The sequence below is a fragment of the Perca flavescens genome, chromosome 4 (genome assembly GCF_004354835.1).
Source record: "Perca flavescens isolate YP-PL-M2 chromosome 4, PFLA_1.0, whole genome shotgun sequence".
In the NCBI taxonomy this organism is placed as follows: Eukaryota; Metazoa; Chordata; class Actinopteri; order Perciformes; family Percidae; genus Perca; species Perca flavescens.
Genome location: NC_041334.1, coordinates 33,784,347 through 33,807,878, shown reverse-complemented (window position 1 = coordinate 33,807,878; position 23,532 = coordinate 33,784,347). Strand labels below are relative to the sequence as shown.

General features: G+C 40.8%; 1 protein-coding gene across 1 annotated transcript; it reads right to left on the bottom strand.

Moving 5' to 3' along the window:
- Positions 1-3,626: 3,626 nt before the first annotated feature.
- On the bottom strand, positions 3,627-23,418 carry mapkapk3 (MAPK activated protein kinase 3). Its single transcript, XM_028574825.1, has 10 exons — positions 22,654-23,418; positions 13,449-13,588; positions 11,253-11,317; positions 10,979-11,058; positions 10,756-10,882; positions 10,489-10,564; positions 10,212-10,336; positions 8,195-8,280; positions 7,986-8,066; positions 3,627-4,814 (listed from the first exon to the last, which is right to left on the bottom strand). The coding sequence occupies exons 1-10, from the start codon at positions 22,948-22,950 to the stop codon at positions 4,659-4,661; spliced, it is 1,233 nt and encodes a 410-aa protein (XP_028430626.1). The 5' UTR covers positions 22,951-23,418; the 3' UTR covers positions 3,627-4,658.
- Positions 23,419-23,532: the final 114 nt, after the last annotated feature.

The following is a 23,532-nucleotide window of genomic DNA, read 5'->3' as shown; positions in this document are numbered from 1 at the left end:
GTTACCGACTCTGGCTTTGCCTTCGGCCCATCGGTGATGCCCACCAGAGTCCGGATCGGGCCGAATTTTTCTGTCCGAGCCGGCCCGCGTCCGACAGAGCCGTGACCGTACCCGGCCCGAGCCCCACAGCCGCAGGCATTAAGACATTTGTGTCCGAGCCCGACACAGTTAAAATCTCATTTTTTTTCCTCATACTAATGACACTTGTAGGCTAAGTTTGGTTGTGTGGAAAGCCCTTTTTTATTAAGCAACTGTAGGAAGGCATTCGGAAATGTCAACAGATGAGCGCATCAACGCATGGGGAAACAAGCGCACGTTAATCAGCTGTTAAAATCAATTCAATGAGTTAACCTCTCCTGATCGCTTCGTTTCCGACCGTGATCAGAAAACCAGCGGAGACTGGTTACCTCCAGGGCCGACGGTATAACATGAATAACCACTAACTCTGCTCCGGTTGCATCTACAACACGTCTGCTTCCTCTTTCTCTGTCTCTCTTCTGCCCATATAGGCTACCACCTTAATGCCCTTAATGCCCACGCTTGTTACTCGAGACCGCTAGTTACGTTTCTCTGACAGAGACTATGATTATTACTAAGCAACCAAGATGCATCTTCAACCACGCAAAAGATTAAAAACAAAACCGCGAAAATGGCCAAAATAGGTAAAAGTGATTGTATTTTCTTTGCCTTTTGTGTAATGTATATAGCCTAAAAACAATTTTAAATGAAAATACAGACTATTTTAGGAAAAGTCAGGTATGCAGGATTGTATTTTTTTATTTAGCAAAGTTATTACACATATACATTTCAAAACGTCCAGGCCCAAGGGGTCCATCTAGCAGCATGTATGCTACTCAGCATTAATGGGCCACCTCTTTCTGAATTCCCCTATGACCGAGCCTTGGAGTTATTTTTCCAAAAGCCAAGAAAAATCAGATGAACACAGCAAGGCTGCCAACTTTGCCACTGAGTCAAATATGCATTTAGTTTCATTATGAATGGTTTCATATTAAAGCCTACTTTGGGTTTTGGTTTCCCTATGAAGAAGTTCTTGTAAAATTCATGTTGTAGACCTACAGTTCCTCAAAAATACAGTTCAATCAAAACGAAATGAAAATATGCCTCATGTGTGTGAATAGAGGTGAATAAATACGTAAAACATTTGGCGGCGGGGCGCCGGGGGGTCCGACAGATCTGCCCCCACTGCTAAAAAAAATCCTAGAGGAAACACTGCATTAGTAAACAAGAGACCTGTGGACACTGTGAATCAGCTGCAGGGTTTCATGGCTCAGATGGGCGAGACTTTTATTTTGTGCTCAATTTGTAAATATTAGTTTTTGATTTTGATTATTAAAAAGTATTTTTTTCCTTCCTATGAGTGTCAAAAACATATCAATCCATTGATTTAAAGGTACAAAACAAGAGACATTAAAAAGTTAAAGGTGGATGCAGGTTGAGGGGGAGGTGTACTTGAATACCTAAATATTAAAGTACTAAATTGACGTACTATATACAGTATCACCAATTTAAAATAATTTACCCTGATAGTACTGGAAGCACTGAGGCTTGAGGCTATTTCAGTGGCAGTAATGATACCCCTATCAACAGCCTGTGATAGTGATGACACTGATTGTCGAGCAAGCTCACACGCACACATGCACGCACGCACGCACGCACACAGACACACAAAGAAGATAGAGGAGAGAGAAAGGAATCATTGAGGTCTACACACCACGAAAGCCATGAAACATCCAGAAAGGGAACGCAGCGAGCTCACACAGATCATGTTGTCAGACAGTTTCAGACAACATGATCCGAGCATGATGGAAACAGTTGGCTATCAACTGACCTTTAACACATTCTTCCCTCAAGAGCAAATTGATCCCCCCAGCCCACCTCCACCCATCCTACACTCCCCCCTGCGCATCTCACACCCAAGACTCCCATTCCTCTCACACTCACTGTGTAACATTCTGTACTACCTGTGCTTTATCACACGGCTTAGCATAAGATACCACATTTCAGATAGTCCTGTGTCCAGCTAACATGACCTGATGTGTATAGGGCATCTACCTTAATTATTTGGCCCCTTAATTTGAAATGTTCCTTTTTTTTTGGGATGGGGACTTTTTGGCCACTACCATAAATATAAAAATCAATTGAAAACAGCCTTACATGAACATGTATTAATCAATGTTCACGCCTAATCCTGCTCCACACACCAGGCTATTTCATACAACTTTCAGACAACTTTTGAGAGAGATATGTGTTTTTTTTATCAGGAGATACTTGTCTCTGACTGTTACATAAACAGCAGACTCCATGCATCATTCAAGGACATCATCTCTAAACCCTTGAGTTACTGCTGAGACTTGCACTGAAGCTTCACAGGCAAGAAGAAACCAGTTTTATGAATTAATCTAACTCCGAAAAGAATCGAAATCAATCAAACAAAAGTATTTTAACATATCCCTATGTACCTCCTGTGAATAGTGCTAAAAAAAAACTGACCCATGGCTGAACTGGTATTCCGGTGTTCTCTGTGTGTCAATCAGTGGTGGAATGTAACTAAGTACATTTACTCAAGTATTTTACTTAAGTACAAATGTTGAGGTACTTGTACTTTACTTGAGTCTTTTCTTTTCGTGCCACTTTCTACATTTCAGAGAGAAATATTATACTTTTTACTCCACTGCATTCATCTGACAGCTTTAGTTACTTTACAAATTAAGATTTTTGCACACAAAACACATGTAGTTTATAAACCACGATGTTTTTTCATAAATGAAACTACCCAAAAAAATAACCGACCACAAGTACAGCTAACATGATTTCACTTTCAATCCTTTCATCATGCTTTTAATGCTCTTTTTGACACTTTTTTTGTTTCCAGTTTCTAAAGTGTGAGGCATTGAGTACTTTTACTTTTAATACTTTAAGTACATTTTCCTGATGATTCTTACATACTTTTACTAAGTAACATTTTCAATGCAGGACTTTTACTTGTAATAGAGTATTTTTACAGTGTGGTATTAGTACTCAATACTTCTTCCACCACTGGTGTCAATGCCATGACTGGTGGAAAAACACAAGTAGATGTGTATAAGACACTGTAATGTTAACATATTAGGGAAACAGATACATGCTGTAATCATGACTGCACTTTTCTCTACAAAATGGCTTACTAAGAAAAAGTATCACTGCCTCACTATAAGGAAATACTGTATGTCATTTGCAACGCACTGTGAAAATTCCAACCACAAATACACTCTGAGAACGTTTGTACTTAAAGACGTGGAGCACCAAACAACAGCTGAGAGGTCATGCTCTATTTGGGCCACATCTAATCATGGCTGACATCCCATGTTTACAGCAAGTAGTATGTATGATAAGCTTCCTTTAACCCATACCCTAAATACTGCTGGTGGACCTTGTGATCGAAGTGGGGGAAAGGTACCTTACTCACCATATCATAACATAATAATGTTGACCTTTTCCAGTCAGATGGCTGCGTCCCAAATAACTACTCCACTTCTGCTATTTATAGCGGCCTCACAAAGCCTGAAAGGCACCATTACAAAAACAATACTTCCAAAGTGCTCAGAAAAACATCTCACACATGGAGCTTTACTTTTCTAACGTTTTATTTACAACCGTATGGACAAATCCAGTCTCTACATCAAGTGGATGTATCTGACAGATGAGGTTTCCATTAGCAAAAGGCTGCACTGCATTGCTCAGGTTTTCATGTAGCCTAAAGTGAAAACTGTGGGCCCTATTTACTGGAAGCATTTAGTTTAACCACCATAAACACACCATTTTTTTTTTTTTTTTTTCACAAGATCTTTCTCAAGTAAAAGTGTCACAACTCATCCATGTAGCAAAAAAAACCATTACCCCACTGCTGCTTACATAACACCCTCTGGCCCCACACTGACAGGAAGCAGACAGGCTTGTGTGCTGCCTCTCATTGCTCCATTAGGAGGACACAATGATGATCTGAAGCAGTGACAGTGAGTAAACCGTACTGCTTTGTAATATGTATGGGGCCATTTTATTTTATTTTTTGCTTTAAATAAAAAATACTCCCTTGGGTAGAAGTGTATGGAGGCTACATGTTATTACAGTAACAAGGCAGACAGTGTCAGACGTTCTTTTAATTCCTGAAAAACAAAAAAAAGACAACGCAGGTAATAGTGAGTGTTCTAGTTTCACAGTCAGTCTGTCTGTGTGATTTGCACACTAGTTACAAAGGAGAGCTCGAATAGGCAACCCAGCATTTAAGTACACAAAACATGATCACTAGAAATACTTCATGTCTGCACACAGACACTCTTACAAACCAGCAAGGTCTAAAAATGACATACACAAAAATAATTAAAAAGACCCACAGTGAGCAGAGCTGTTGATTTCTAAAACTGACAGGAGAAACATTTGATATCATGTCTTGATATGTCGTATAAATGTCCAGCTCTGACTTTGCTGTTGTTCCTACGTTGTCCCTTTATTTCAGAGAACCTTCCCCCAACGTCCAGTCTCTCGAGGGTCTCGTGCAGGTCTCTAAATGATCTTCTCCTGCTCAAATAAACTTTTCCAACTTCTGAGCTGCTTTTCGTCATCACTGGCTGTCTGGATTTCCGCCAACAGGCCTCTGTGTCTCACTGACTTTGGCAGACCGTGGACCCACTCTTGGCCCCCGCAGCGGCCTTCTTGCGTCTCTTGTTGAGTAGCGGGTTGCTGGAAGTGTCGAGATCTTTGATCTTCACCTGGTCGTAGTCCACGCGCATGGTGGCTAAAGCACTGGTCATCTCTTCCTATGAGAGACAGGGCAGAGGATCAGGTGTAGCAGCGTAATATGTAACTCTAGAGTTACATATTACAACCAGAGGGAGGGTACTATACAGAACAATAATGTCATATTGTAAGTAAACCCTTGTTGAGTCCTATTCTCAACCAATCTTTTTAAATGTCATGAGTTACACTGGTGCTTTAGTGTTTTTTTAAATGATTGACATTGCTATACTTTTACCCCTCTACATCCAAGAGATAAGTGCATACATGCAATAGTGCAATAATTTGACGTGTTGGGAAATACGCTTATTATCTTTCTTGCTGATAGGTAAATGAGAAGATTGATACCGCTCTCACATTTGTAGAGTAAATCTGTGGTATTAGCTTAGCTTGGCATAGCATGAGGACTGGAACTGGGGGGGAAACCGCTACCCTAGCTTTATCGAAAGGTAATAAGATCCTCCTATCAGCAGCTCTAAAGCTTTCCAATTAACATGTACATTCATTGTTTAATCCACACAAAAAACGAAGTGTAAAGAGGTCAAGTTGCAGTTCAACCAGGGGCCACGCTCCTGGCCAAGACATAACCCCCGGTAAAAATAGCAACTTAACATTTTTACACAATGGTTTTTGTATGAATTAAAAAAAAATGAAATGAGATAAGATACAACATGGTAGGTGGATTTTATGATATTTAGACAGAGCTAGGCTGGTTACGCAGACTTTTAGAGGCACAAAAGGATGAAAAGAAAGAACAGTGTGTGTTTCAGTTTTCTGAGACTGCTTTAATAAAACTTCCGTTTATTCGGGTACAAACATTTGCATTTTAAAAGCTTCATTAAAATGACAATATGTAGGTTGTTTTACTGTGTGTGTGTGTGTGTGTGTGTGTGTGTGTGTGTGTGTGTGTATGTGGAGCTGTAATTGACTCTACATGTGTTTCCGATATAGATCTTGATTTTAAGCTCATTATGAGGTGGGTAGCGTAATTAACGCTAAGACAATCGCCTGCTGGCTTTAGCCTTATACTTAACGTACAGACTTGAGAGTGGTGTCAGTCTTCTTAAACTTTCAACTATGGGAAAGCGGATAAGTGTGTTTCCCAAAATGTCAAACTACTCCTTTAAGGGCTGTTCCATACTACACAGTATGAAAAATAAACAAACATGGACCTATCTGGGAATATTTTAATGAGTTGGGGAAAGATCAAGTAATCACTGGCCAAGGCCAAGAGAAGCTGGAGCAAATACAGGCCAACAGGCTACAGCCCTGGAAATATTAACCCTCAAACTCTTCATCCTTCATGGTTCATGATATAGTGCCTCTTGTCAGTTGTGATCTATACTAGGGGTGGGAATCACCAGAGGCCTCACGATACGATATTATCCCGATACTTATGTCACGATACGATATTATTGCGATTTTAAAGATATTGCAATAGTCTGCGATATATTGCAATATATTACCTTTTTTTCCAACTTCAGATTTTTCCCAATTTCAAATGATGTCCCGAAAGGACAATTTTGTCAACATCTGTTGTATCTAAAAAGATACATTTCTCTGTTTGTTCATCTCACTTCAATTTTCTTGGTGCAAAATGTGATTGTCAAGCAGACAGACTGACCAAGACATATATCATAAAAGATCGATACTTGCCGTCTGTGTATCGATACAGTATTGCCACGAAAAATATCGCGATACTATGCTGTATCGATTTTTTCCCCCACCCCTAATCTATACTACCTATGTAGAAAGAATGTATCCGTTTTGTGCTTTTTGAGAAGTGGTTGTTCAGGAGTGCAATCGGTGAAATTTTTACACAACAGAGCATTGCCCATTGCAGAATCAAACAGTGGTGTATTGTGTGCGTCACATTTTGGAGAAATGTTCTTTTCATACCTTATCACTTCAAGCTCTCTCATTCAGCTGTTGTTAAGAAATGTGAAATTAACCCCACAGTGACTTGACGAGAGCAAACAGCGTCCTGGTTATTTGAACACATTTCTTTGTGTGAATCATAGAAAGAAAATTTGCGCAGGGCAGTAGAGCTCCTTTGTGTTTACGTGTGTGTGTTTGTGTTAAATGTTACACTGAACTAACTCATTGTACAGACTAGACTGTGACCACTGCTCCCCCCTGGTGGCCATCGGGGTGTCAAGATGTTGATGCATTTTGTGTTTGAAACATTTTAATTAGTTTCATTCATTTTCCTTTTGATAATCATTATAATCATAAAAGGGGCACTCAACTGATTTAACACATGAAAATCAGTGTAAGATTACTACTTACTTACTGACATACAAACTGTATGTCTTTTGTGGCTCTGGAGGAGCTTTGTAAAGGCTGAGAAAGTGGTCATGATGATGTTATATGTCATCAGGGAGTATCTCAGCTTGGGCTTGGTGACTCCAAATTTTAACAGAAAGTAGTACAAACTGAGGGAGAAGAGTTTGAAACATATGGGTAGTTCCCAGGCATGCATGAAATAAACTTTCATGTTGTATTATGGAAAATCCAGCATCTATAGAGCCTGCCTCTTTCTAGAGACTATCTCTGCCTCTGCACCATTGATTTTGACCACTTTTTAAAAATCTTTCTCTCAGTAGCCCCTAAATTTTACAGAAGCGTAATACGTAATTGCTGGAGTCACACTGGGGCTAATCTTTTTCCACGACATCCCACTTCGGGGATTGCGCCGATGCCACCGGATGTCACTCTTTTCGCCTGGATGTCCATTAGCTTTCTTTGTGTTGGCATTTTAAACTCGATTTGTGAGGGCTATAGTTAACTGCTCCTCAGATCTCTGAAGGGTAAATCCAGACAGCTAGCTAGACTATCTGTCCAATCTGAGTTTTCTGTTGCACGACTAAAACTACTTTTGAACGTATACACGTTCCACCAAAACAAGTTCCTTCCCGAGGTTATTTTGCAGCGACACCGTGCCTCTGACGGGCGCTTAGCGCCACCCATGACGATTGCGATTGGTTTAAAGAAATGCCAATAAACCAGAGCACGTTTTTCTCCCATCCCGGAATGCTGTGTAGACTAGCCAGACCCTCCTTTGCCGCGCTGTGGAGGAAGGTCTGGCAATACTAGACTACACTGGGGCTAACCTAAAGCTTTGACAGCCCAGCAGTGACAGGTTGTAATGCATATATATGACCAGAGGGGGTCAGTGTTGTTGTGCTTCTGACCTTCACATCCTCCCACAGCTCTCTGTCTTCAGTCAGGACCCGGGTGGTGTGGAGCGGAGTGGAGGGAACCACCATGGACTGCTGCAGAGTGCAAACAGACACCCAGACATACATACAGATGTAGATATGAGCCAACAGATGCACAGACAAACAGAAAGCAGTACAGGAAGTATGCAATGTCTATCTGTACTTGACACACAGATACTTACATTAATCCAGGGGTGGTTCATAAATTGAATGATGGTCATTCTCTCGTTTGGGTCTGTCTTCAGTAGCTGATGGATCAAATCTTTGGCTGGAAAAGCAAAGGCAATGCAAAGATAATTGCATTATTAGTAGCAATACAGACACATGCAAATCTTGTGCCGCATGAAACTTCTCCTGGTCTCAGGGACAGAATGGTCTACTTTCACAGCAAACAGGATTGCTTGAGAGAGAAGGGTGAGATAGATTGATTGAAAAAATTGAAAAACCACAGCATGCGCAAGACAAGAGTTGTGCACCGTCATTGCTGTTGGTTAGGAGGATGACACCAGCTGGCTGTTGTCTCTTAAATTATCTGTAAGATGTCTCATAGAGGGGTTTGGGCAATTGCTTTGTTGTAAGTCTTCAGAAGTAAAACACAGGTTGTGTTGGTTCTAAATGTAATTTAAAAGGGATATTTTTCAAGTTTTTAATGCTCTTATTAACATGGAAGCAGACAAATATGTTTGCTTTTATGCAAATGTTTACTATTATTGCAACAATCCGAAACAATGACAAATATTGTCTAGTATATTCTCCAGAACAACCTCAAAGGTACTGTTTGCTCAAAAAATATGCTGACAGCATAATATGGCAAACCCAAGTCCATCAAGCAACAACAGATGGGCATTTGAACTGAGTGTAACATTACTTGGTAATACTGAGAAAACACAATGTATAGTCCCACTTTACACTTGTAAAGGTTAACTAAACATCCCATTTTTTGGACCTCGTGCATTACAGCAATGGACACATTGTACAAGTATACGAACATTCATCAAGGCGTCTGCAAACTATCCAGCGTGGCCTGTCTTTTTGCGAGGGGAAGGAGGATTCTCTGCATCAGCCGAATGCTTGGCCAGCAAGTGATACACACAGATACAGAGGGCTTTATTTATCCCCAAAGGGCCATTCAGTTTCTAGTCCACCAAAAGTGGTACTTGAGACTCAACGTACTCCGGTGGTAACTACATTTTAATTTTAATTTTATTTAACCAGGTAGGCCGTTGAGAACAGGTTCGCATTTGCAACGGCAACTTGGCCAAGAAAAGCATAAGCGTGCAAGACAACATACAGTTTCACATTCAATACAATACAGGAATACAGAATACAATAGGCTACATAAAGTGCAGATTAAGTAGGCACTACAAAGACAGTGCAAAGTGAGGTGTGAGTGAGACGATGGATATGCGAAATTTATATGGTAATAACACAATATGCATGAATAGACAGTGTATAACAGTGCTGTGATGTAGTGAAGAGTCAAACATAACAAAAAATAAATAAAAAAAAAATAAAGTGCAAATGATCTAGTAAGTTATTGATGTAGATCAGTTATAACGCAATATATATGAATGGACAGGCTATATAAATGCTGAAATGTAGTGAAGAGTCAATATACTTGTAGTGCAAATTGTGGTCTAGTTAGTTATTGATGTAGATCAGAAATAACACAATGTGCTTGAATAGACAGTCTGTATAAATGCTGAGATGTAGTAAAGAGTCAATGTACAGTGTGTAATTCACATCGACAGTACGTGCAAATCACTTAAATCTTGTCAATAACCATCTGGAAGGACTTTGAAACTGAACTTGCCTTTCCTTTATTCATTTCTGCCCAAGGAGGTTTGTTTGTGATAGCCATCTACAACGTTACTGCTGCATCGCTTCCTTTCCGAAACTGCTGAGAGGTCTGAGGCCCAAATTCACCGAATGTGCATGTGTTAATCGCGCGTCAAAACAATTAGCAGCGTTAAGAGGAATTTGCGCTAAGTCGTTATTATCACGATCATTTCGACGTTAACTAGCCCTAGTTCTGGAGAATGTTATTGATAACCTACATTTGCAGGGCTGAAATGAGAAAAACAAATGAGAGAAAAACAAGCATTTTCAAACGAGTGTCAGTGTGAACAGGGGCCTGTGTGTTGTTGGTTTTTTTTTGGGTGGTGGGGTGGTGTGTGTGTGTGGGGGGGTCCTTCTCACCTTCCTGTGACACCTCAGCCCACTCTGGGTTGGGGAATTCATACTGGCCCATCCTGATCCTCCTCTTCATCCCCGGAGAAATGGCCTGGCCCGTGTTGGAGTAAAATGGAGGAAAGCCACACAACCTACAGAGTCAGACAGACAGAGTAACTTTAAAACCTTAAAAAGATTCACCTCCGCTTGGTTTGAAGGCATCCATTTAAAGAATGCATCATACAAAAACATCTGTGGTTATAGCCACACTGCTCCCCCACCCATCCACACGCCCAGTACTCACAGGATGTACATGATGACGCCCAGAGACCACATGTCACAAGAATTGTCATATTTCTCTGGACCCAAAACCTCAGGAGCTTATCATTGGCAAAACACAAACACACAGAAATATATATAAACATTTTGAGTGGGAAAAATATTGTATATTGTTTTCCATATTACAAAATCTGTCCTCCTTTAACCTTGGGAGAAATACCATATACCGAATCCATCACACCTTTCCTTAAAAAAGAAGAAACTCTTTCCAAAACAGCATAAAGCAACTTACCCACATAGTACGGTGTGTAACAGGGGGTCTGTAGAGGGTTGTGTAGCGTTGTCTCCTTAGCAAAGCCAAAGTCTGTTAATTTGAGGACCCCGTTTCTTTCTTTAGTGGTGTACAGCAGGTTCTCTGGCTGGTTAGGAGGCAAAAGAAGAACAGAAAGTATGACAAAATGTCCTTAAATGACCCAGAACGGATCATATTTGTCATGATCTCGAGCTTTCTGCACCTTGATGTCTCTGTGTGCAATGTTAATGTTGTGGAGATACTCAATGGCCGTGCCGATGTCCCTCATAATCTCAGAAGCCTCTGGGAGGAATAGAGAAAAACATACTCTCTCAAACCAGACGCAATTCCAGTATCGCACAACAAAAGATTCAAATAAAACAGGGATCGCGTAAAAGAAAGGAACAAACGTATATCATTTTCTATTTGCCTGTCCAATGCTATACAAGATGTCTGCCATGTATTGCTCCTTCCTGGAAATATTTATCAGTCCTCACCTTTCTCAGTGAAGGCCTGGTCTCCTCTGGCCTGGATTCGGCTGAACAGCTCTCCCCCTTCCATACTACAATCAAACACACAAAATCATCGTTTTCCATTTTTATATTTTTCACCTTCTGTAGAAACAAAATGGAAGAACATTTTTCAAAATGTTTTGTCAACATTCAATTACAGTAAGTCATTTCTAATGGTGTCATGCACTATACTGCGATTAGAGATAAATTAGGGATGGAACAACTAAATAAATGTGTTTTTAGACATCTGCATCTGCACAGAGCACCACAGTTATAGTATGGCAGATAAACTCAGGTGAAAAGTACATGACGTGCAGTACGATCAGCTGACATAACCAAAGAAATATGTTATTTTTCATACAAAATTGCAAATAACAATAAATCCATAGCACAATAAATACATATTTTTTTACATCTACAGTGTGTAGATCTACTGGGTGTAAAAAAGTTGGATTTCAGTGGAAATCTGTTGAGTTGTTTTGCAGCTCAAAACAGTTTCACCTAAAGCTTTCAGTTTCTTGCGAAGGGAAATGAAAAGTCAAGTTAAAAAAAATACCACAGGGAAATTCTTTTTTGAGACAGGAAAAAAAACACCAAAAGACGGAAGAAGATAAAGTACCAAAATGTTCTTATTGAAAAGAACCGACAGGGTTTTTAAGAAATGATGCTGGCTTACATTAGTTCAACAGTAATATGGTTATTTGTCCAATTTGTTTCTGTTTTTATAAAAAAATAATTAGTTTGACAATAATATACTGTATAACAATACAATAGCTGATGAATTGTGAGACCTATGACCTACATCCAGTTCAGACACGCAATACCATAAATGTTACAGTTTCAGAATCACAACCACGCGTCAAAGAGCCACCACCGATGCCCGAAACTCTCACCTCTGGTCCTCAGAAACCGTGTTTGTGCTGATTGTGATGTGGATGTGAGTTTGTGTGCATTAAGTAAGAGTGTACTTTTTGTGGTTCATGAGCACACAGATGAACAGATAACAGGGAGAGAAATGTGTGGGTGTGTGTGTGTGCTAAACTGATTGCGGTGGGCTGTACTGTCATCCTCCTCTGACCCTCACTCATACAGGAAGGAGCGAGAGATTGCTGAGAGCACGCACACGCACACGCACACGCACACACGCACACGCACACACACACACACACACACACACACACACACACACACACACAGGTCACAACATACAACACAAACAGCTGCTCCTTCAGTATGATGAGAACCAGTTAGTCATTATTTAAAATCCCCTTGAACAGAAGACAGTGCCATGTATCTGCTGTCAGCCTCTGTGTTTTCTCTCTATTCCTCAGAATCATGATGGTGTTTTATTAAATTTACACATGGAAGGCAATAAAAAGAGCAAAATTCAACTACATCATTGGAGTCACTCTGTGTATTTTTATGGACAGTTTGTCATGACGTGAAGCCCAGATGGAATTCTTTCCCTTTATCTCACCATCAGTGTCGACGTCTTTACTTTGTCTCGTCTGAGGGGCAGGTCTTATGACTGACATTTGATAATAAAAATAATAATAATAATAATAATAATAATAATAATAATAATAATAATAATAATAATAATAATAATATTAAACTTGATTATAGCACCTTTTAAAACACAGTTACAAAGTGTTTTACAATAAAAAAGGAACACATTTAAAAACAAAAGAGAATAAAATAAAACTAAAAGCCTAAAATACATGAAAGGAAAAATGTATGTAATACACAAGAAATTAAAAACTAATAACACAAACTGGCAACTTAGATCCCTGACTAAGACAGCTTTATTTCCTGGGTCTGGTTGTCCCAGAGCCTCGGGCCTGCTGATTGCAAAAGCTATGTCCCCTTTAGTTTTCAACTTGACTCTGCCCGAGGATCTTAAACTACTCAAAGGTTTATAAGAAATGAAAAGATATAAAATATAATATGGAGCCAGGTCATGAATAGACTTGAAAGGAATCAACCAGATCTTCAAATCAATCTAAAAGCAATTAGGAAGCCATTGTAAAGAGGTGTGACATGATCATACCTCTAAGTTCTGATCTGAGCAGGTCTCATTTTTGCAATCTTTCTAAGACATATTACATGGTTGTTAAGCAAGTATCCCGTTATGTCAGAGTGTGTAAACTGATGGTTAGAGTGGTAAAATGTGACTCCTACCACTCCATGATGATGAGCAGGCACTTCTTTCCCTGATGCATGTTCTCATACAGGCTGAGGATGCGAACAATATACGGCCCTCCTGATACTCGCCAATGGAGCTCCACCTCTCGTCTGGCTTTGGGGCTGTCGTAGAGAATCTGGGAGACACAGAGAGAGAGAGAGAGAGAGAGAGAGAGAGAGAGAGAGAGAGCATGATGAATATAGCATAATACTAGAATAATATTCAGCGCATGCAGTACAAGCAATCTAAAGATGTCTCTAGGAAAGGCTTTAGAAAACTGAATGATGGCTGTTTTAAAATATTGTATAAAATGATTAACCGAGAATGAAAATGGTTGTTAGTTGTAGCACTGTTAATATCAGAAAAAAAACGTATTTATATCGTAATTATGTCAAAATATCACCTATTCCTATTTACAACATCATGTCAGATATTATACTCATTTAGTCAACAACAAAACAATATATAATACAATTTCCTTTATGTTGTTACCTATATGATCAATGTCGTCCTATGGTTACTTTTTTTAGTTGGTGAAAAGTGACCCAAAATAGAGTAGAGAAGAAAGAGTAAAAGCTTATAATAATAAAACAATTAACACAATTACAGACTGTCTTCCCTGACCCACTACGTGTAGGACTAACACATGTAGTCACACACACACACACACACACACACACACACACACACACACACACAGCAGGTGGTGGCCCTTGACATCATACATATCTAGAGTCAGAGTGTATTTTTGGACGTGACAGGGATGGAGTGATCTCCTGTTGTTCAAAAGGCCTGAGCCTGGAATACATCACACACAAACTATGTTGAACAGGACACTCCCACACACACACACACACACACACACACACACACACACACACACACACACACACACACACACACACACACACACACACACACACACACAAAACATTTTTCAATTCTATGAATTGAAAGGAAATAATTCCACATATTTTGGTAAATTCCAAATGTCAGATAACAGCTCATACAGTAACGTTGTGTTTCAGCTCTCTAATGTCAAAGAGGAAGTGAGGGCCGAGGGTTTCGGAAGCAGCAGGGTGTCGAAACTAGAAGTTGAGGATTTCCTGTGACTTCTTTGTCTGATCTGCTACTACATGAGTGTCAGCTATTTTTTAAAACAAAGCAGTGGGCCGATTTGTTTCTGCTGTGTCATTTTATCGCTTTATGACTTTAATCAGAGCAGACAGCATGCAAGGTGGTTTCCTTAATTTCCTGCAGGGAACTAGTATCGGCTACAATAATAGAGGACTGTGTTGGATTAAATACACATATAAAACACTGAGGGGGTGATTAGAAGACTGAGACATACATAGTTCATCTTTTGATGGACTCTTTTCTTATGTGAGGCGATATCATGGAGACTAAACGTCTTTGTCCATAGAGACTGTAACACACACTGGAAACACACACCTTGATCTGATAATGCCCGAGTTTAACAGCACACTCTCCCTCCCTCCTCACCATACACACACACACACACACACACACACACAGCTCTAACATGTTTACACTCTATTAAATATTATCGGTTCAAAGAGCGCTAGTCTGTATGTCTTGATAAAAAGGTGGTTTATCTTTACTACCAATAAAGTGCCGCTCATAAAGTCTGAAGCAAAGTGGTCTAGGAAATGTTAATATACCGTGTTACTGTACAATATATCATGCTCTAATGATATACCTGCTTTGTGCAGCAATAACAGTATACCATTAAAGCTATAGTGCGTAGTTTCTGAGAGAGTTGTGTGGAGCTGATAGTCTTAATTAGCTTTGTAGCAACTCATTTGGCAATGGCTTGAATGTAACGGACTTTTATTAATATCAAAAAGTTACGCACTAAAGCTTTAAGGGTTGCTAATGCTATACTACTCCACTACATGTAGCTTATGAAATGATGGCAGTAATAATAACACTAATATAGCATCGCTGCTTTTTTGAAAATCAGTTTTTAACAGGACTACAGCCATGCTAGCAGCTCTTTGAGGCTGTACGTAGGCACACCAGTGTTTTGAGCTGAATGCTAACACTAGCCAGGCCACAAGCTCTTTTTAGTTTGCTAATTAGCACTAAACACAGAGTGCAGTTGAGGCTGAAAGGAATATCATCAAGGTCATCAGTTTTGCAGGTATTTAGTCATAGACCCCGTTTTCACCTGGGCCACGTTCAGCCCCGACAAAACGTAGCAACACGTTTTTTTTAAACTAAAACGGGGGTGCGTTGAACACCCCTTTGTGTGTGCAAGCACTCTGCCTTTTTATTACCATAAGTTTACATACACGTCTCTGCTGATTGGGTATCACCTGTGACATAGCCAATAAACGAGATACACCCCCCAAACGAGAGAAGACATAACTCAGCCACGCCGTTTCACACTGCTCGGAGGAAACATGTTGTTCAACCAGGAAACCATAGCAAAACGGTGCACACCGTTTTGAGATTGAACGTGCCCCAGGGTCAGTGTAACGCTTATCAGTTAAATTTTCTAAGCACAAACGGACATTTGGAAAAACTGAAAAATGGGTTCAAATATCAAATTTTTTATTTTTTTACACCTTGAAAAAATGATTTTCTAAATTTCTGATCTTCTGAATAAAAACAGAAAATTGGAAAAACAGGTTAAAGATCCAATTTTTTTTATTGTCAAGGCGTAAAAAAAGGAAAAATTGGATATTGGAACCCATTTTTCTGTTTTTCCAAATGTCCATTTGTGCTTAGAAAATTTAACTGATAAGCGTTACACTGACCCCCCAGGTATTAAACTCCAATCTATGCGATCGAATCACAAGTGGATAGCTCTAAGTACGGGTGTGAATCTTTTATATATGTCAATGGTGTGAATGCACCCACGATGAGTTCCGGATGCACTGAGATCCAAACACTCAGACCGCATTCGTAGGTGGTTTCGGCCACATTTGGCAACATTCTTACAGCAGTGTGTACGTCTATGTTTCCTGGGCCCCATTAGGACCGCCTACTCAATTGTGAGAAGAACTACATACTCATTCAAAGTATTTTCTCATGTCACTGAAACTGTGAAATTAACACACACACAAACACACACACACACCGTTTTTTGCAGTATAATACAACTTGAAAAACTTAAAAAACTCGAACTCACCCACAACAAACTTTCAACTGAATTAAAGATTTTCCTTGACATCAGAGGTAAACTGCGTGTACTTTACACAAAACATTTTGAATAAAATCCCCAGTCCTTGTCCCGTCTAGGCAATAAAAACATTAAAGGTCCCATGGCATGAAAATTTCACTTTATGAGTTTTTTTTTTAACATTAATATGAGTTCCCCCAGCCTGCCTATGGTCCCCCAGTGGCTAGAAATGGTGATAGGTGTAAACCGAGCCCTGGGTATCCTGCTCTGCCTTTGAGAAAATGAAAGCTCAGATGGACCAATCAGGAATCTTGCTCCTTATGAGGTCAATAGCTACAGACACAGAAAAGGCACATACTAAGAAAAGCTCATTGTGGGACTGGCTCTAGTGGCTGTAATTCTGCACCAAGGCTGAATTTCAGGAAAGAGACTTCAGATACAGTATTAGGGGACCACTAAGGTCTATATAAAAGAGACTTCAGATACAGTATTAGGGGACCACTAAGGTCTATATAAAAGAGACTTCAGATACAGTATTAGGGGACCACTAAGGTCTATATAAAAGCATCCAAAGAGCACCATGTCATGGGACCTTTAAAGCTACATTGTGTAAGAATTTCTCCCATCTAGTGGTGAAATTCTATATGACAACCAACTGAATATTACTTTCGAGCCCCTCCCATTCCGAGCGCGTTTTGACTCCTACGGTGGCCGTATGCCAAGATTAACATGGCTTCCAGTACGAGTATCAGTGCTATCGTTATTCTGTATATTGTACGAGATTAATAGTGTAAGGCAATGTTTACAGCGTAGGCTACATATTTTTCTCCATGAGCAGAGTCAGAGGTCAGTTGATGCGACGGTTAGCGAGGGAAAGGTAAAGGAAGAGGGAAAAGTAAAGAAAAAACAAAAGACAGAGCTGGTGGCAGTGGATCAGTGAGACCTCCTATAGGCAAAGAGATGTATTGTGTTGTAGAACCATAGACAGTGGACCAATAGACCCCGTTGCTCTGGACGGAGACCAGTGAAGGCTATTAGAAGCACTTTTCCGGTGATGGCCAGCTTTACTGCGCAGCCTCCAACTGAGAGAATGTGACGTGAGCAACGTGTCTGAAAGTTGTAAGTCTTCTGGTAGCTGCGCCAAGAGAAATCTCAATCATTCCCAATCTTACAGATACGGAGAGTGTAGGTGTATGTAAGGAGATAACATAGACACAGGCTAATTATTGCTAACTAACATGCTAGTTAACATTAGTAATTAAAACTAAACAGCTAATGTAAGTCCAAACTGCCTGTGAGCTTCTCCTGTACTATACGGTAATTCCTCTACTGTGCGACAGTAAGTCCCTTGGTTATGACAAAATCATTAGCCTATTTTTAAAAAAGCGTCTGCTACGGAGCTATAACGTGAGTTACAAGGTAATGGAGCCTTTTATACATTGTCGTGTTTCTTTAGAAATAAACAACGGACATATAGAGTCTTTAAACGCTTCAGATGTAAAGTTATTCGCAGTCAAGTGACGTAATTAAAAAATGTCGGTCAGTGGAATGCTAACAAGAGGTGATCGCTTTGTAGCAACAAAATGACGTCATAGATGGCTCGAGTTCTGAAGCGAAGCTTACCCCCTTGTGTAGAACAGAGCTAAGCTAGCTAGCTAGTTAGCTGGAAGAGATATGTAGTTCACTGAGCGGTTTTACGACAAACTGAGACCTTCCTAACTTGCAAAATTATGTTTTAAATTGACAAACATCATATGTGTAATTCATGGCATGTTGTGCATTGTTTTTTTTTAAATGTTGGTCGGTGTATGTTGTTTTTATGTCATTTTGTCATATTTCTTTTTTTTAGGTTGCCATTTTCAAACTGGCCAGGCACAACAGATGAAAATTAGCCTGCTGAGCTAAATCTGGCTCATTTACAGTTGCTTTGCTGTTGATTAAGGAGCATTGTCACTGTTAAATAAATACATGAAATGAAATAAAATGGCTCAATTCAAACGGGATCAAAAAAATATTTGTCTCTTCTGTTCACTAACGTACATATGTTTTTATGTTTTCCTACTGGAACGGGAGGGACATCACCTCTGTATGCTACCGTCGAAAGCAGATAATGAGCTGGAATTGCACAATGAGCAGCTGAAGAATCAATGGAGACTTATAAGCCCAAACCTCTGAGACTGATTAACTTGTTTAACAGCGCTGGTTGCCTGGAGCGAACCTGCGTAAGATCTGATTGCAGTTTTCAAACACACTATAAGATCTCTTCCATGCAGTGTCCGACCAAACCACTGATAATTTCGATGACAGTTTGGTCTCTGTGGGAACCAGAGGAAACAGATGTGCTACCATCATGATGCCAAAGCCATAACCACAGGGGTGAACACACACATACACGTTGAAGGGAAGATTTTGACTATAAATGGAAGCCTGCACGGACCTGCAGCTTTTCCATGCGCTAAGCTGGAAGGCTCTTCAGGCGGTAAAATGGAACAATCAGCGGCCGAATACGTGCTTCCAAATGTATTAACAGTTAATGGAGGTGCTCAAGAGGACTGCTATGCACCACAGAGCTCTCCCAGGTCCCTCTCCTCCCGGTAGTCAGGCAAATCCAAATTAAAAGAATCCTGTCGACTGTAACTGAATTACATTAACAGGATGGCTCCCCTCCAGCTCTGCTGCAAAGTGGATTGAACCTAAACCCATCCATTACGTTCAGCGCTCAGAGCAACACTTAATTAAAAAGCCAGTGAGCTGGTCAACTCTCTCGCCCCCCTCCACATCAAACACTCTCGATTATTTCTGTTTGCTTTGAGATTAAAAGAAATACAGGAAGGTTGTAAATTAGCCTGAATGGCAATAAAGTAGAATAAAAACTCTGTCAGGTACAGTCCAGTACAATCCCATTCACAAGCAAACCCACGCAGTCGCCAAGAGGAGCTACAATAGGAAAGGCGTATCGTGATTTCATGAGTGTTTCCTTTGTCATCTCTCAAACCTTTTGTCAGGGTCTTCAGAGAGCAAAGGGGTTTCAGACAATGAGAGTGGTGGGTTTGTGGTGCTTTCTCAATGCTGGGTTCATCCTGACCCGCTGTTAGCTTTCTCTGGAGGAAGTTGAAGTCGGTCGAGCAGGTGATGCTGTTATGGACGCAGTCAGCCGTTACATGACGACACAGAAAAACATTTTCACAGATTAACAAACCTTCTCTTTATAGCCACGCACACACGCACACACGCACACACGCACACACACACACACACACACACACACACACACTTGTGCTGTGGTACCATGTAACCAACTCAGTGTTTTCTTACAAATTCAGCTACATTGACATAAAAAATCGCGTTGCCTGAAGATTTTTCAGCAACTTATGTATTTTCATCATTTTCTCTGCTGCCATTTCTAAATCATAATTGTTTTTTTCCCGCTCTTAGTCTGACATTATGCTACCAAGCATCCTATCCCTCTTGGCCTCTCATCTTTTGTTTGTGACTTCCTATTTTCTGCTGCAGTTCACTCTCTTTCTCATCCTGTTTCTCTCAGCCTGGGGTCTACAGCTCTGCTTGTGCCACTGCTGCTGCCTGGTTTGGCAGCTCAGATCCAGATGGATTACTGTAAGCCAATAAATCTCTCCAAGTCTGTGCCCCGGTGGTGACAGCCTGACGACCCATGCTTGTGTGACTATACCCGTGTATGAAGGCGTGCCCAAGTTTCCACTGCTCCCAGTACAAGGTTGTCAAAATCCACGTGTCTCTATGAAGCAGCGTAACATATCAGAGCATATGGCTGGGTGCCTGTGCACCCCTTAAAGGAACAGTTCACCCCCAAAATCAAAAACACATATTTTTCCTCTTACCTGTAGTGCTATTAATCGGTCTAGATTGTTTTGGTGCGAGTTGCCCAGTGTTGGAGATATCGTCCATAGAGATGTCTGCCTTCTCTCAGATATAATGGACCTAGATGGCACTGAGCTTGTGGGGCTCAAAGCGCCACAATATTTGAAAAACTCAACATCAATGTCTCTTTCAAGAAATCATGACTCAGTTACTCAAGATAATCCACAGACCTGGTTGTGAGCAATTTCATGTAGGAATTATTTTCTTTCTACCGAACTACACCCGCCAACCGTATCACCACGCAGAAGGAAGCATACTCATGGATGAGAGGCTTGTGCTTCTTAAAGTGGTTACACACCAACCAGACGGCCGACTCTCGGCAGAAAAGCCAGTGGAAATGATCAGTCGCGTCCCCGAGGTCCAATTGCCAATTATCTTAATTATCATAATAATCATGATTTCTGTAAAGAGACATTGCTGTTTTCAACTGTATCTTTTATGGAGCCTTGAGCACCACGAGCTGAGTACCATCTAGCTCCATTATATCTGAGAGAAGGCAGACATCTCTGTGGACGATATCTCCAACACTGGGCAACTCACACCAATACAATCTAGATTGATAAATAGCACTACAGGTAAGTAGCCTCGTGAGACCGTCCTGATCTCGCGAGCTCCAGTTTTCTACTCGCAGATCAGTCTGGCATCTTGAGATAGAGAAAATTTGGAGCCGTTCGCCAAACGACTGACCAATCAGTGTTGGTTTTGAGGCGGGTTTAGGTGTGACGCAACGAGAAGCAACTGTTAGTCTAAGCAACATGGCAGCTTCCACGGATGAGATGAGCGTAGCGATCGCGCACGTTTTATCCAAATTAGAAAGTATTCCTTCATTGAAAGAAGATCAAAAAACGGCACTTGAGGCTTTTCTCGGAGGAAAAGATGTTTTTGCTCTTCTCCCGACTGGTTTCGGCAAAAGTTTAATCTGATTGGTTGATTTGGCCCCGTCTATCAACAACATAGGTGGTGATAGACAGATGGTTTATCCAATCAGCTAACCAGTATTTTCGCCCCTTCCCAAAATTTCTCCAACGGAAAGTTCCCAGATGGATATGCCGAGCAAATGCGAAGCGATCCATCTGGCGGAGTCAGGTTAACAGGTAAGAGGAAACATATGGATTTTTGGGTGAACTGTCCCTTTAACTTGCATTTGATCTCTCGGTGGTGTTTTAAGCCCCCAATGTCTCCTTCCAGGCAGCGCTGTGACCGCTGACTTAAAGGCACCTAACCTAACCTTAACCCTAACCATTGCCTAATCCTAGTGCCTTTCAGGCAGCGCTGCCTGTAAGGAGACGTTGGGGGCTTAAAACACAGACGTTGCATTTGATCCAGTGATAGACTGAGATTCCACAAAACAGATCCATGATCATGTTTAGCCTGTCCACATGTAACGCATGTGATCTTATAAGGCCTATGTGTCAAACCCAATGTGAACAGCAGGTACACATAAAAAGGAGAGCCTATACATGCTTGTACACCAGTCATAGTCCTTCAAAATTACACACACAAGCTGACGCATATAGTAGCCTATGGATTTTGTTTGTCACTATGTTAGTCTGAGTTCTGTATGTCTGTAACAGAAATCTGACCTCAGTAAAGGTGAAAATGCCTTTGAATCTTGGCTACAGACTCACAAGTGAACCCACTTTCCAGCTCTAAGCTCACAGACAGATCTAACACACAGCTGACCAAACAGTGTTTCCATATCAAGTTGGCACTAACAACACAGTAAATAAAAAACAATTACATTTTTTTCCCATTTACATTTCATCCTTGTTTAAAAGGGCTTCATTCATGGTCTAAATCTAAACGTGTATCTAAGTTTACCACCAAAATGAAATACTCAAAATACTCCTGCTGCCTATTCCAAACTGACCGACGGATTTGACTGGACAGTGAGTAGGCCTAAAACAACTTCCAGACTCTGTCAAACATTCCTTATATCAACTTTGTAAACACACAAGTAAAACAATTTTTCAAGTATGATCATTTTGGAAAAACACACAAAAAAGTCTTCTTTTTATACCGCAAGTGAATCAATGTTTAAATTATATGGTTCAAAGGCGCTATAGGCTACTGACCCGGGCTACTAGTGTAACGTTACTTATGAGGTGTGTAAACTGAGCACATAGTGGGTCTATCCCAACTTCAGTATAGCCTACCTTTAGTGCGCACTTCTCTCCTGTCTTCTTGTTGAAGCACTGTAGGACTTTGCCATTGATCCCTAAACCCAGAACCTGACTGGAGATCTTATAATCGTCCGTCACTGCATGGCGCTTTATCTCCGCTTTGGGATAAACGGGCATGGCGAAGTGTGTGGACTCGCTGTCCGCGTCCTCTTTCTCAGTAGCCGGGGGAGCGGGCTGCTGCTGTTTCGGGTTGTCAGCCGGGGAGTCCGGCTCTGCCTCAGCCTTTGGCGCTTGGAGCGGCTTCTCATTTCCGTTCCCATTTTGGAGCATGTTAATGCCGGGTTGTTGTCACCAGTTGTACTCTGGAGAAGAAACCGTGAGTGAAGTCCCCAAAGCAATGCGATGACGCCTGCCGCCCTCCGGTAATTGCGTAAGCTGAGAGGAATCCTTGAGCACCGCTGGCGCGTCTGGTTGACCTGGGCAACGCAACCCCTGAATGGACTCCACTCACTAATTTCACAATACAGCTTATAAAACAAATAACACTTGTTTAAACTACACTAGGACTATTTGTTCACTGAACTTAAATACCCGCCAATTTGTTTTTAACAAGTATTCTGTCAAACCTGTATCCTCAGAGAAATCCAAATATTTAAGATCATGTAAAATGTCACAAATATTTAATTCCAGTTAGAGAAGTCTTTAACAAACAGCAGAGAGGAGGATATTCTCTTGATTCTGCTGATCTCAGCTTCTCCTTGACCTAGACCCCTTTGGTTGTGTTCACATGGCAAGTCCCTGTCACTGTTTGTTTAAGCACCACCCTCCTACAGTCAAGTCATATTTCTCAACTGGCCCTATGTGGAAGTCTTAAAGGAGCAGGACGTATATTCAGTTCAGTGTTCAGTAAGC

Coding starts and splice junctions, on each gene's coding strand:
- mapkapk3 (XM_028574825.1), bottom strand. CDS start 22,950: ATGCTCCAAAATGGGAACGGAAATGAGAAGCCGCTCCAAGCGCCAAAG. Junction 8,067..8,194: donor TGAACCACCCCTGGATTAAT/GTAAGTATCTGT, acceptor TGCACTCTGCAG/CAGTCCATGGTGGTTCCCTC. Junction 4,815..7,985: donor AGCTGTGGGAGGATGTGAAG/GTCAGAAGCACA, acceptor TGTCTCTCATAG/GAAGAGATGACCAGTGCTTT.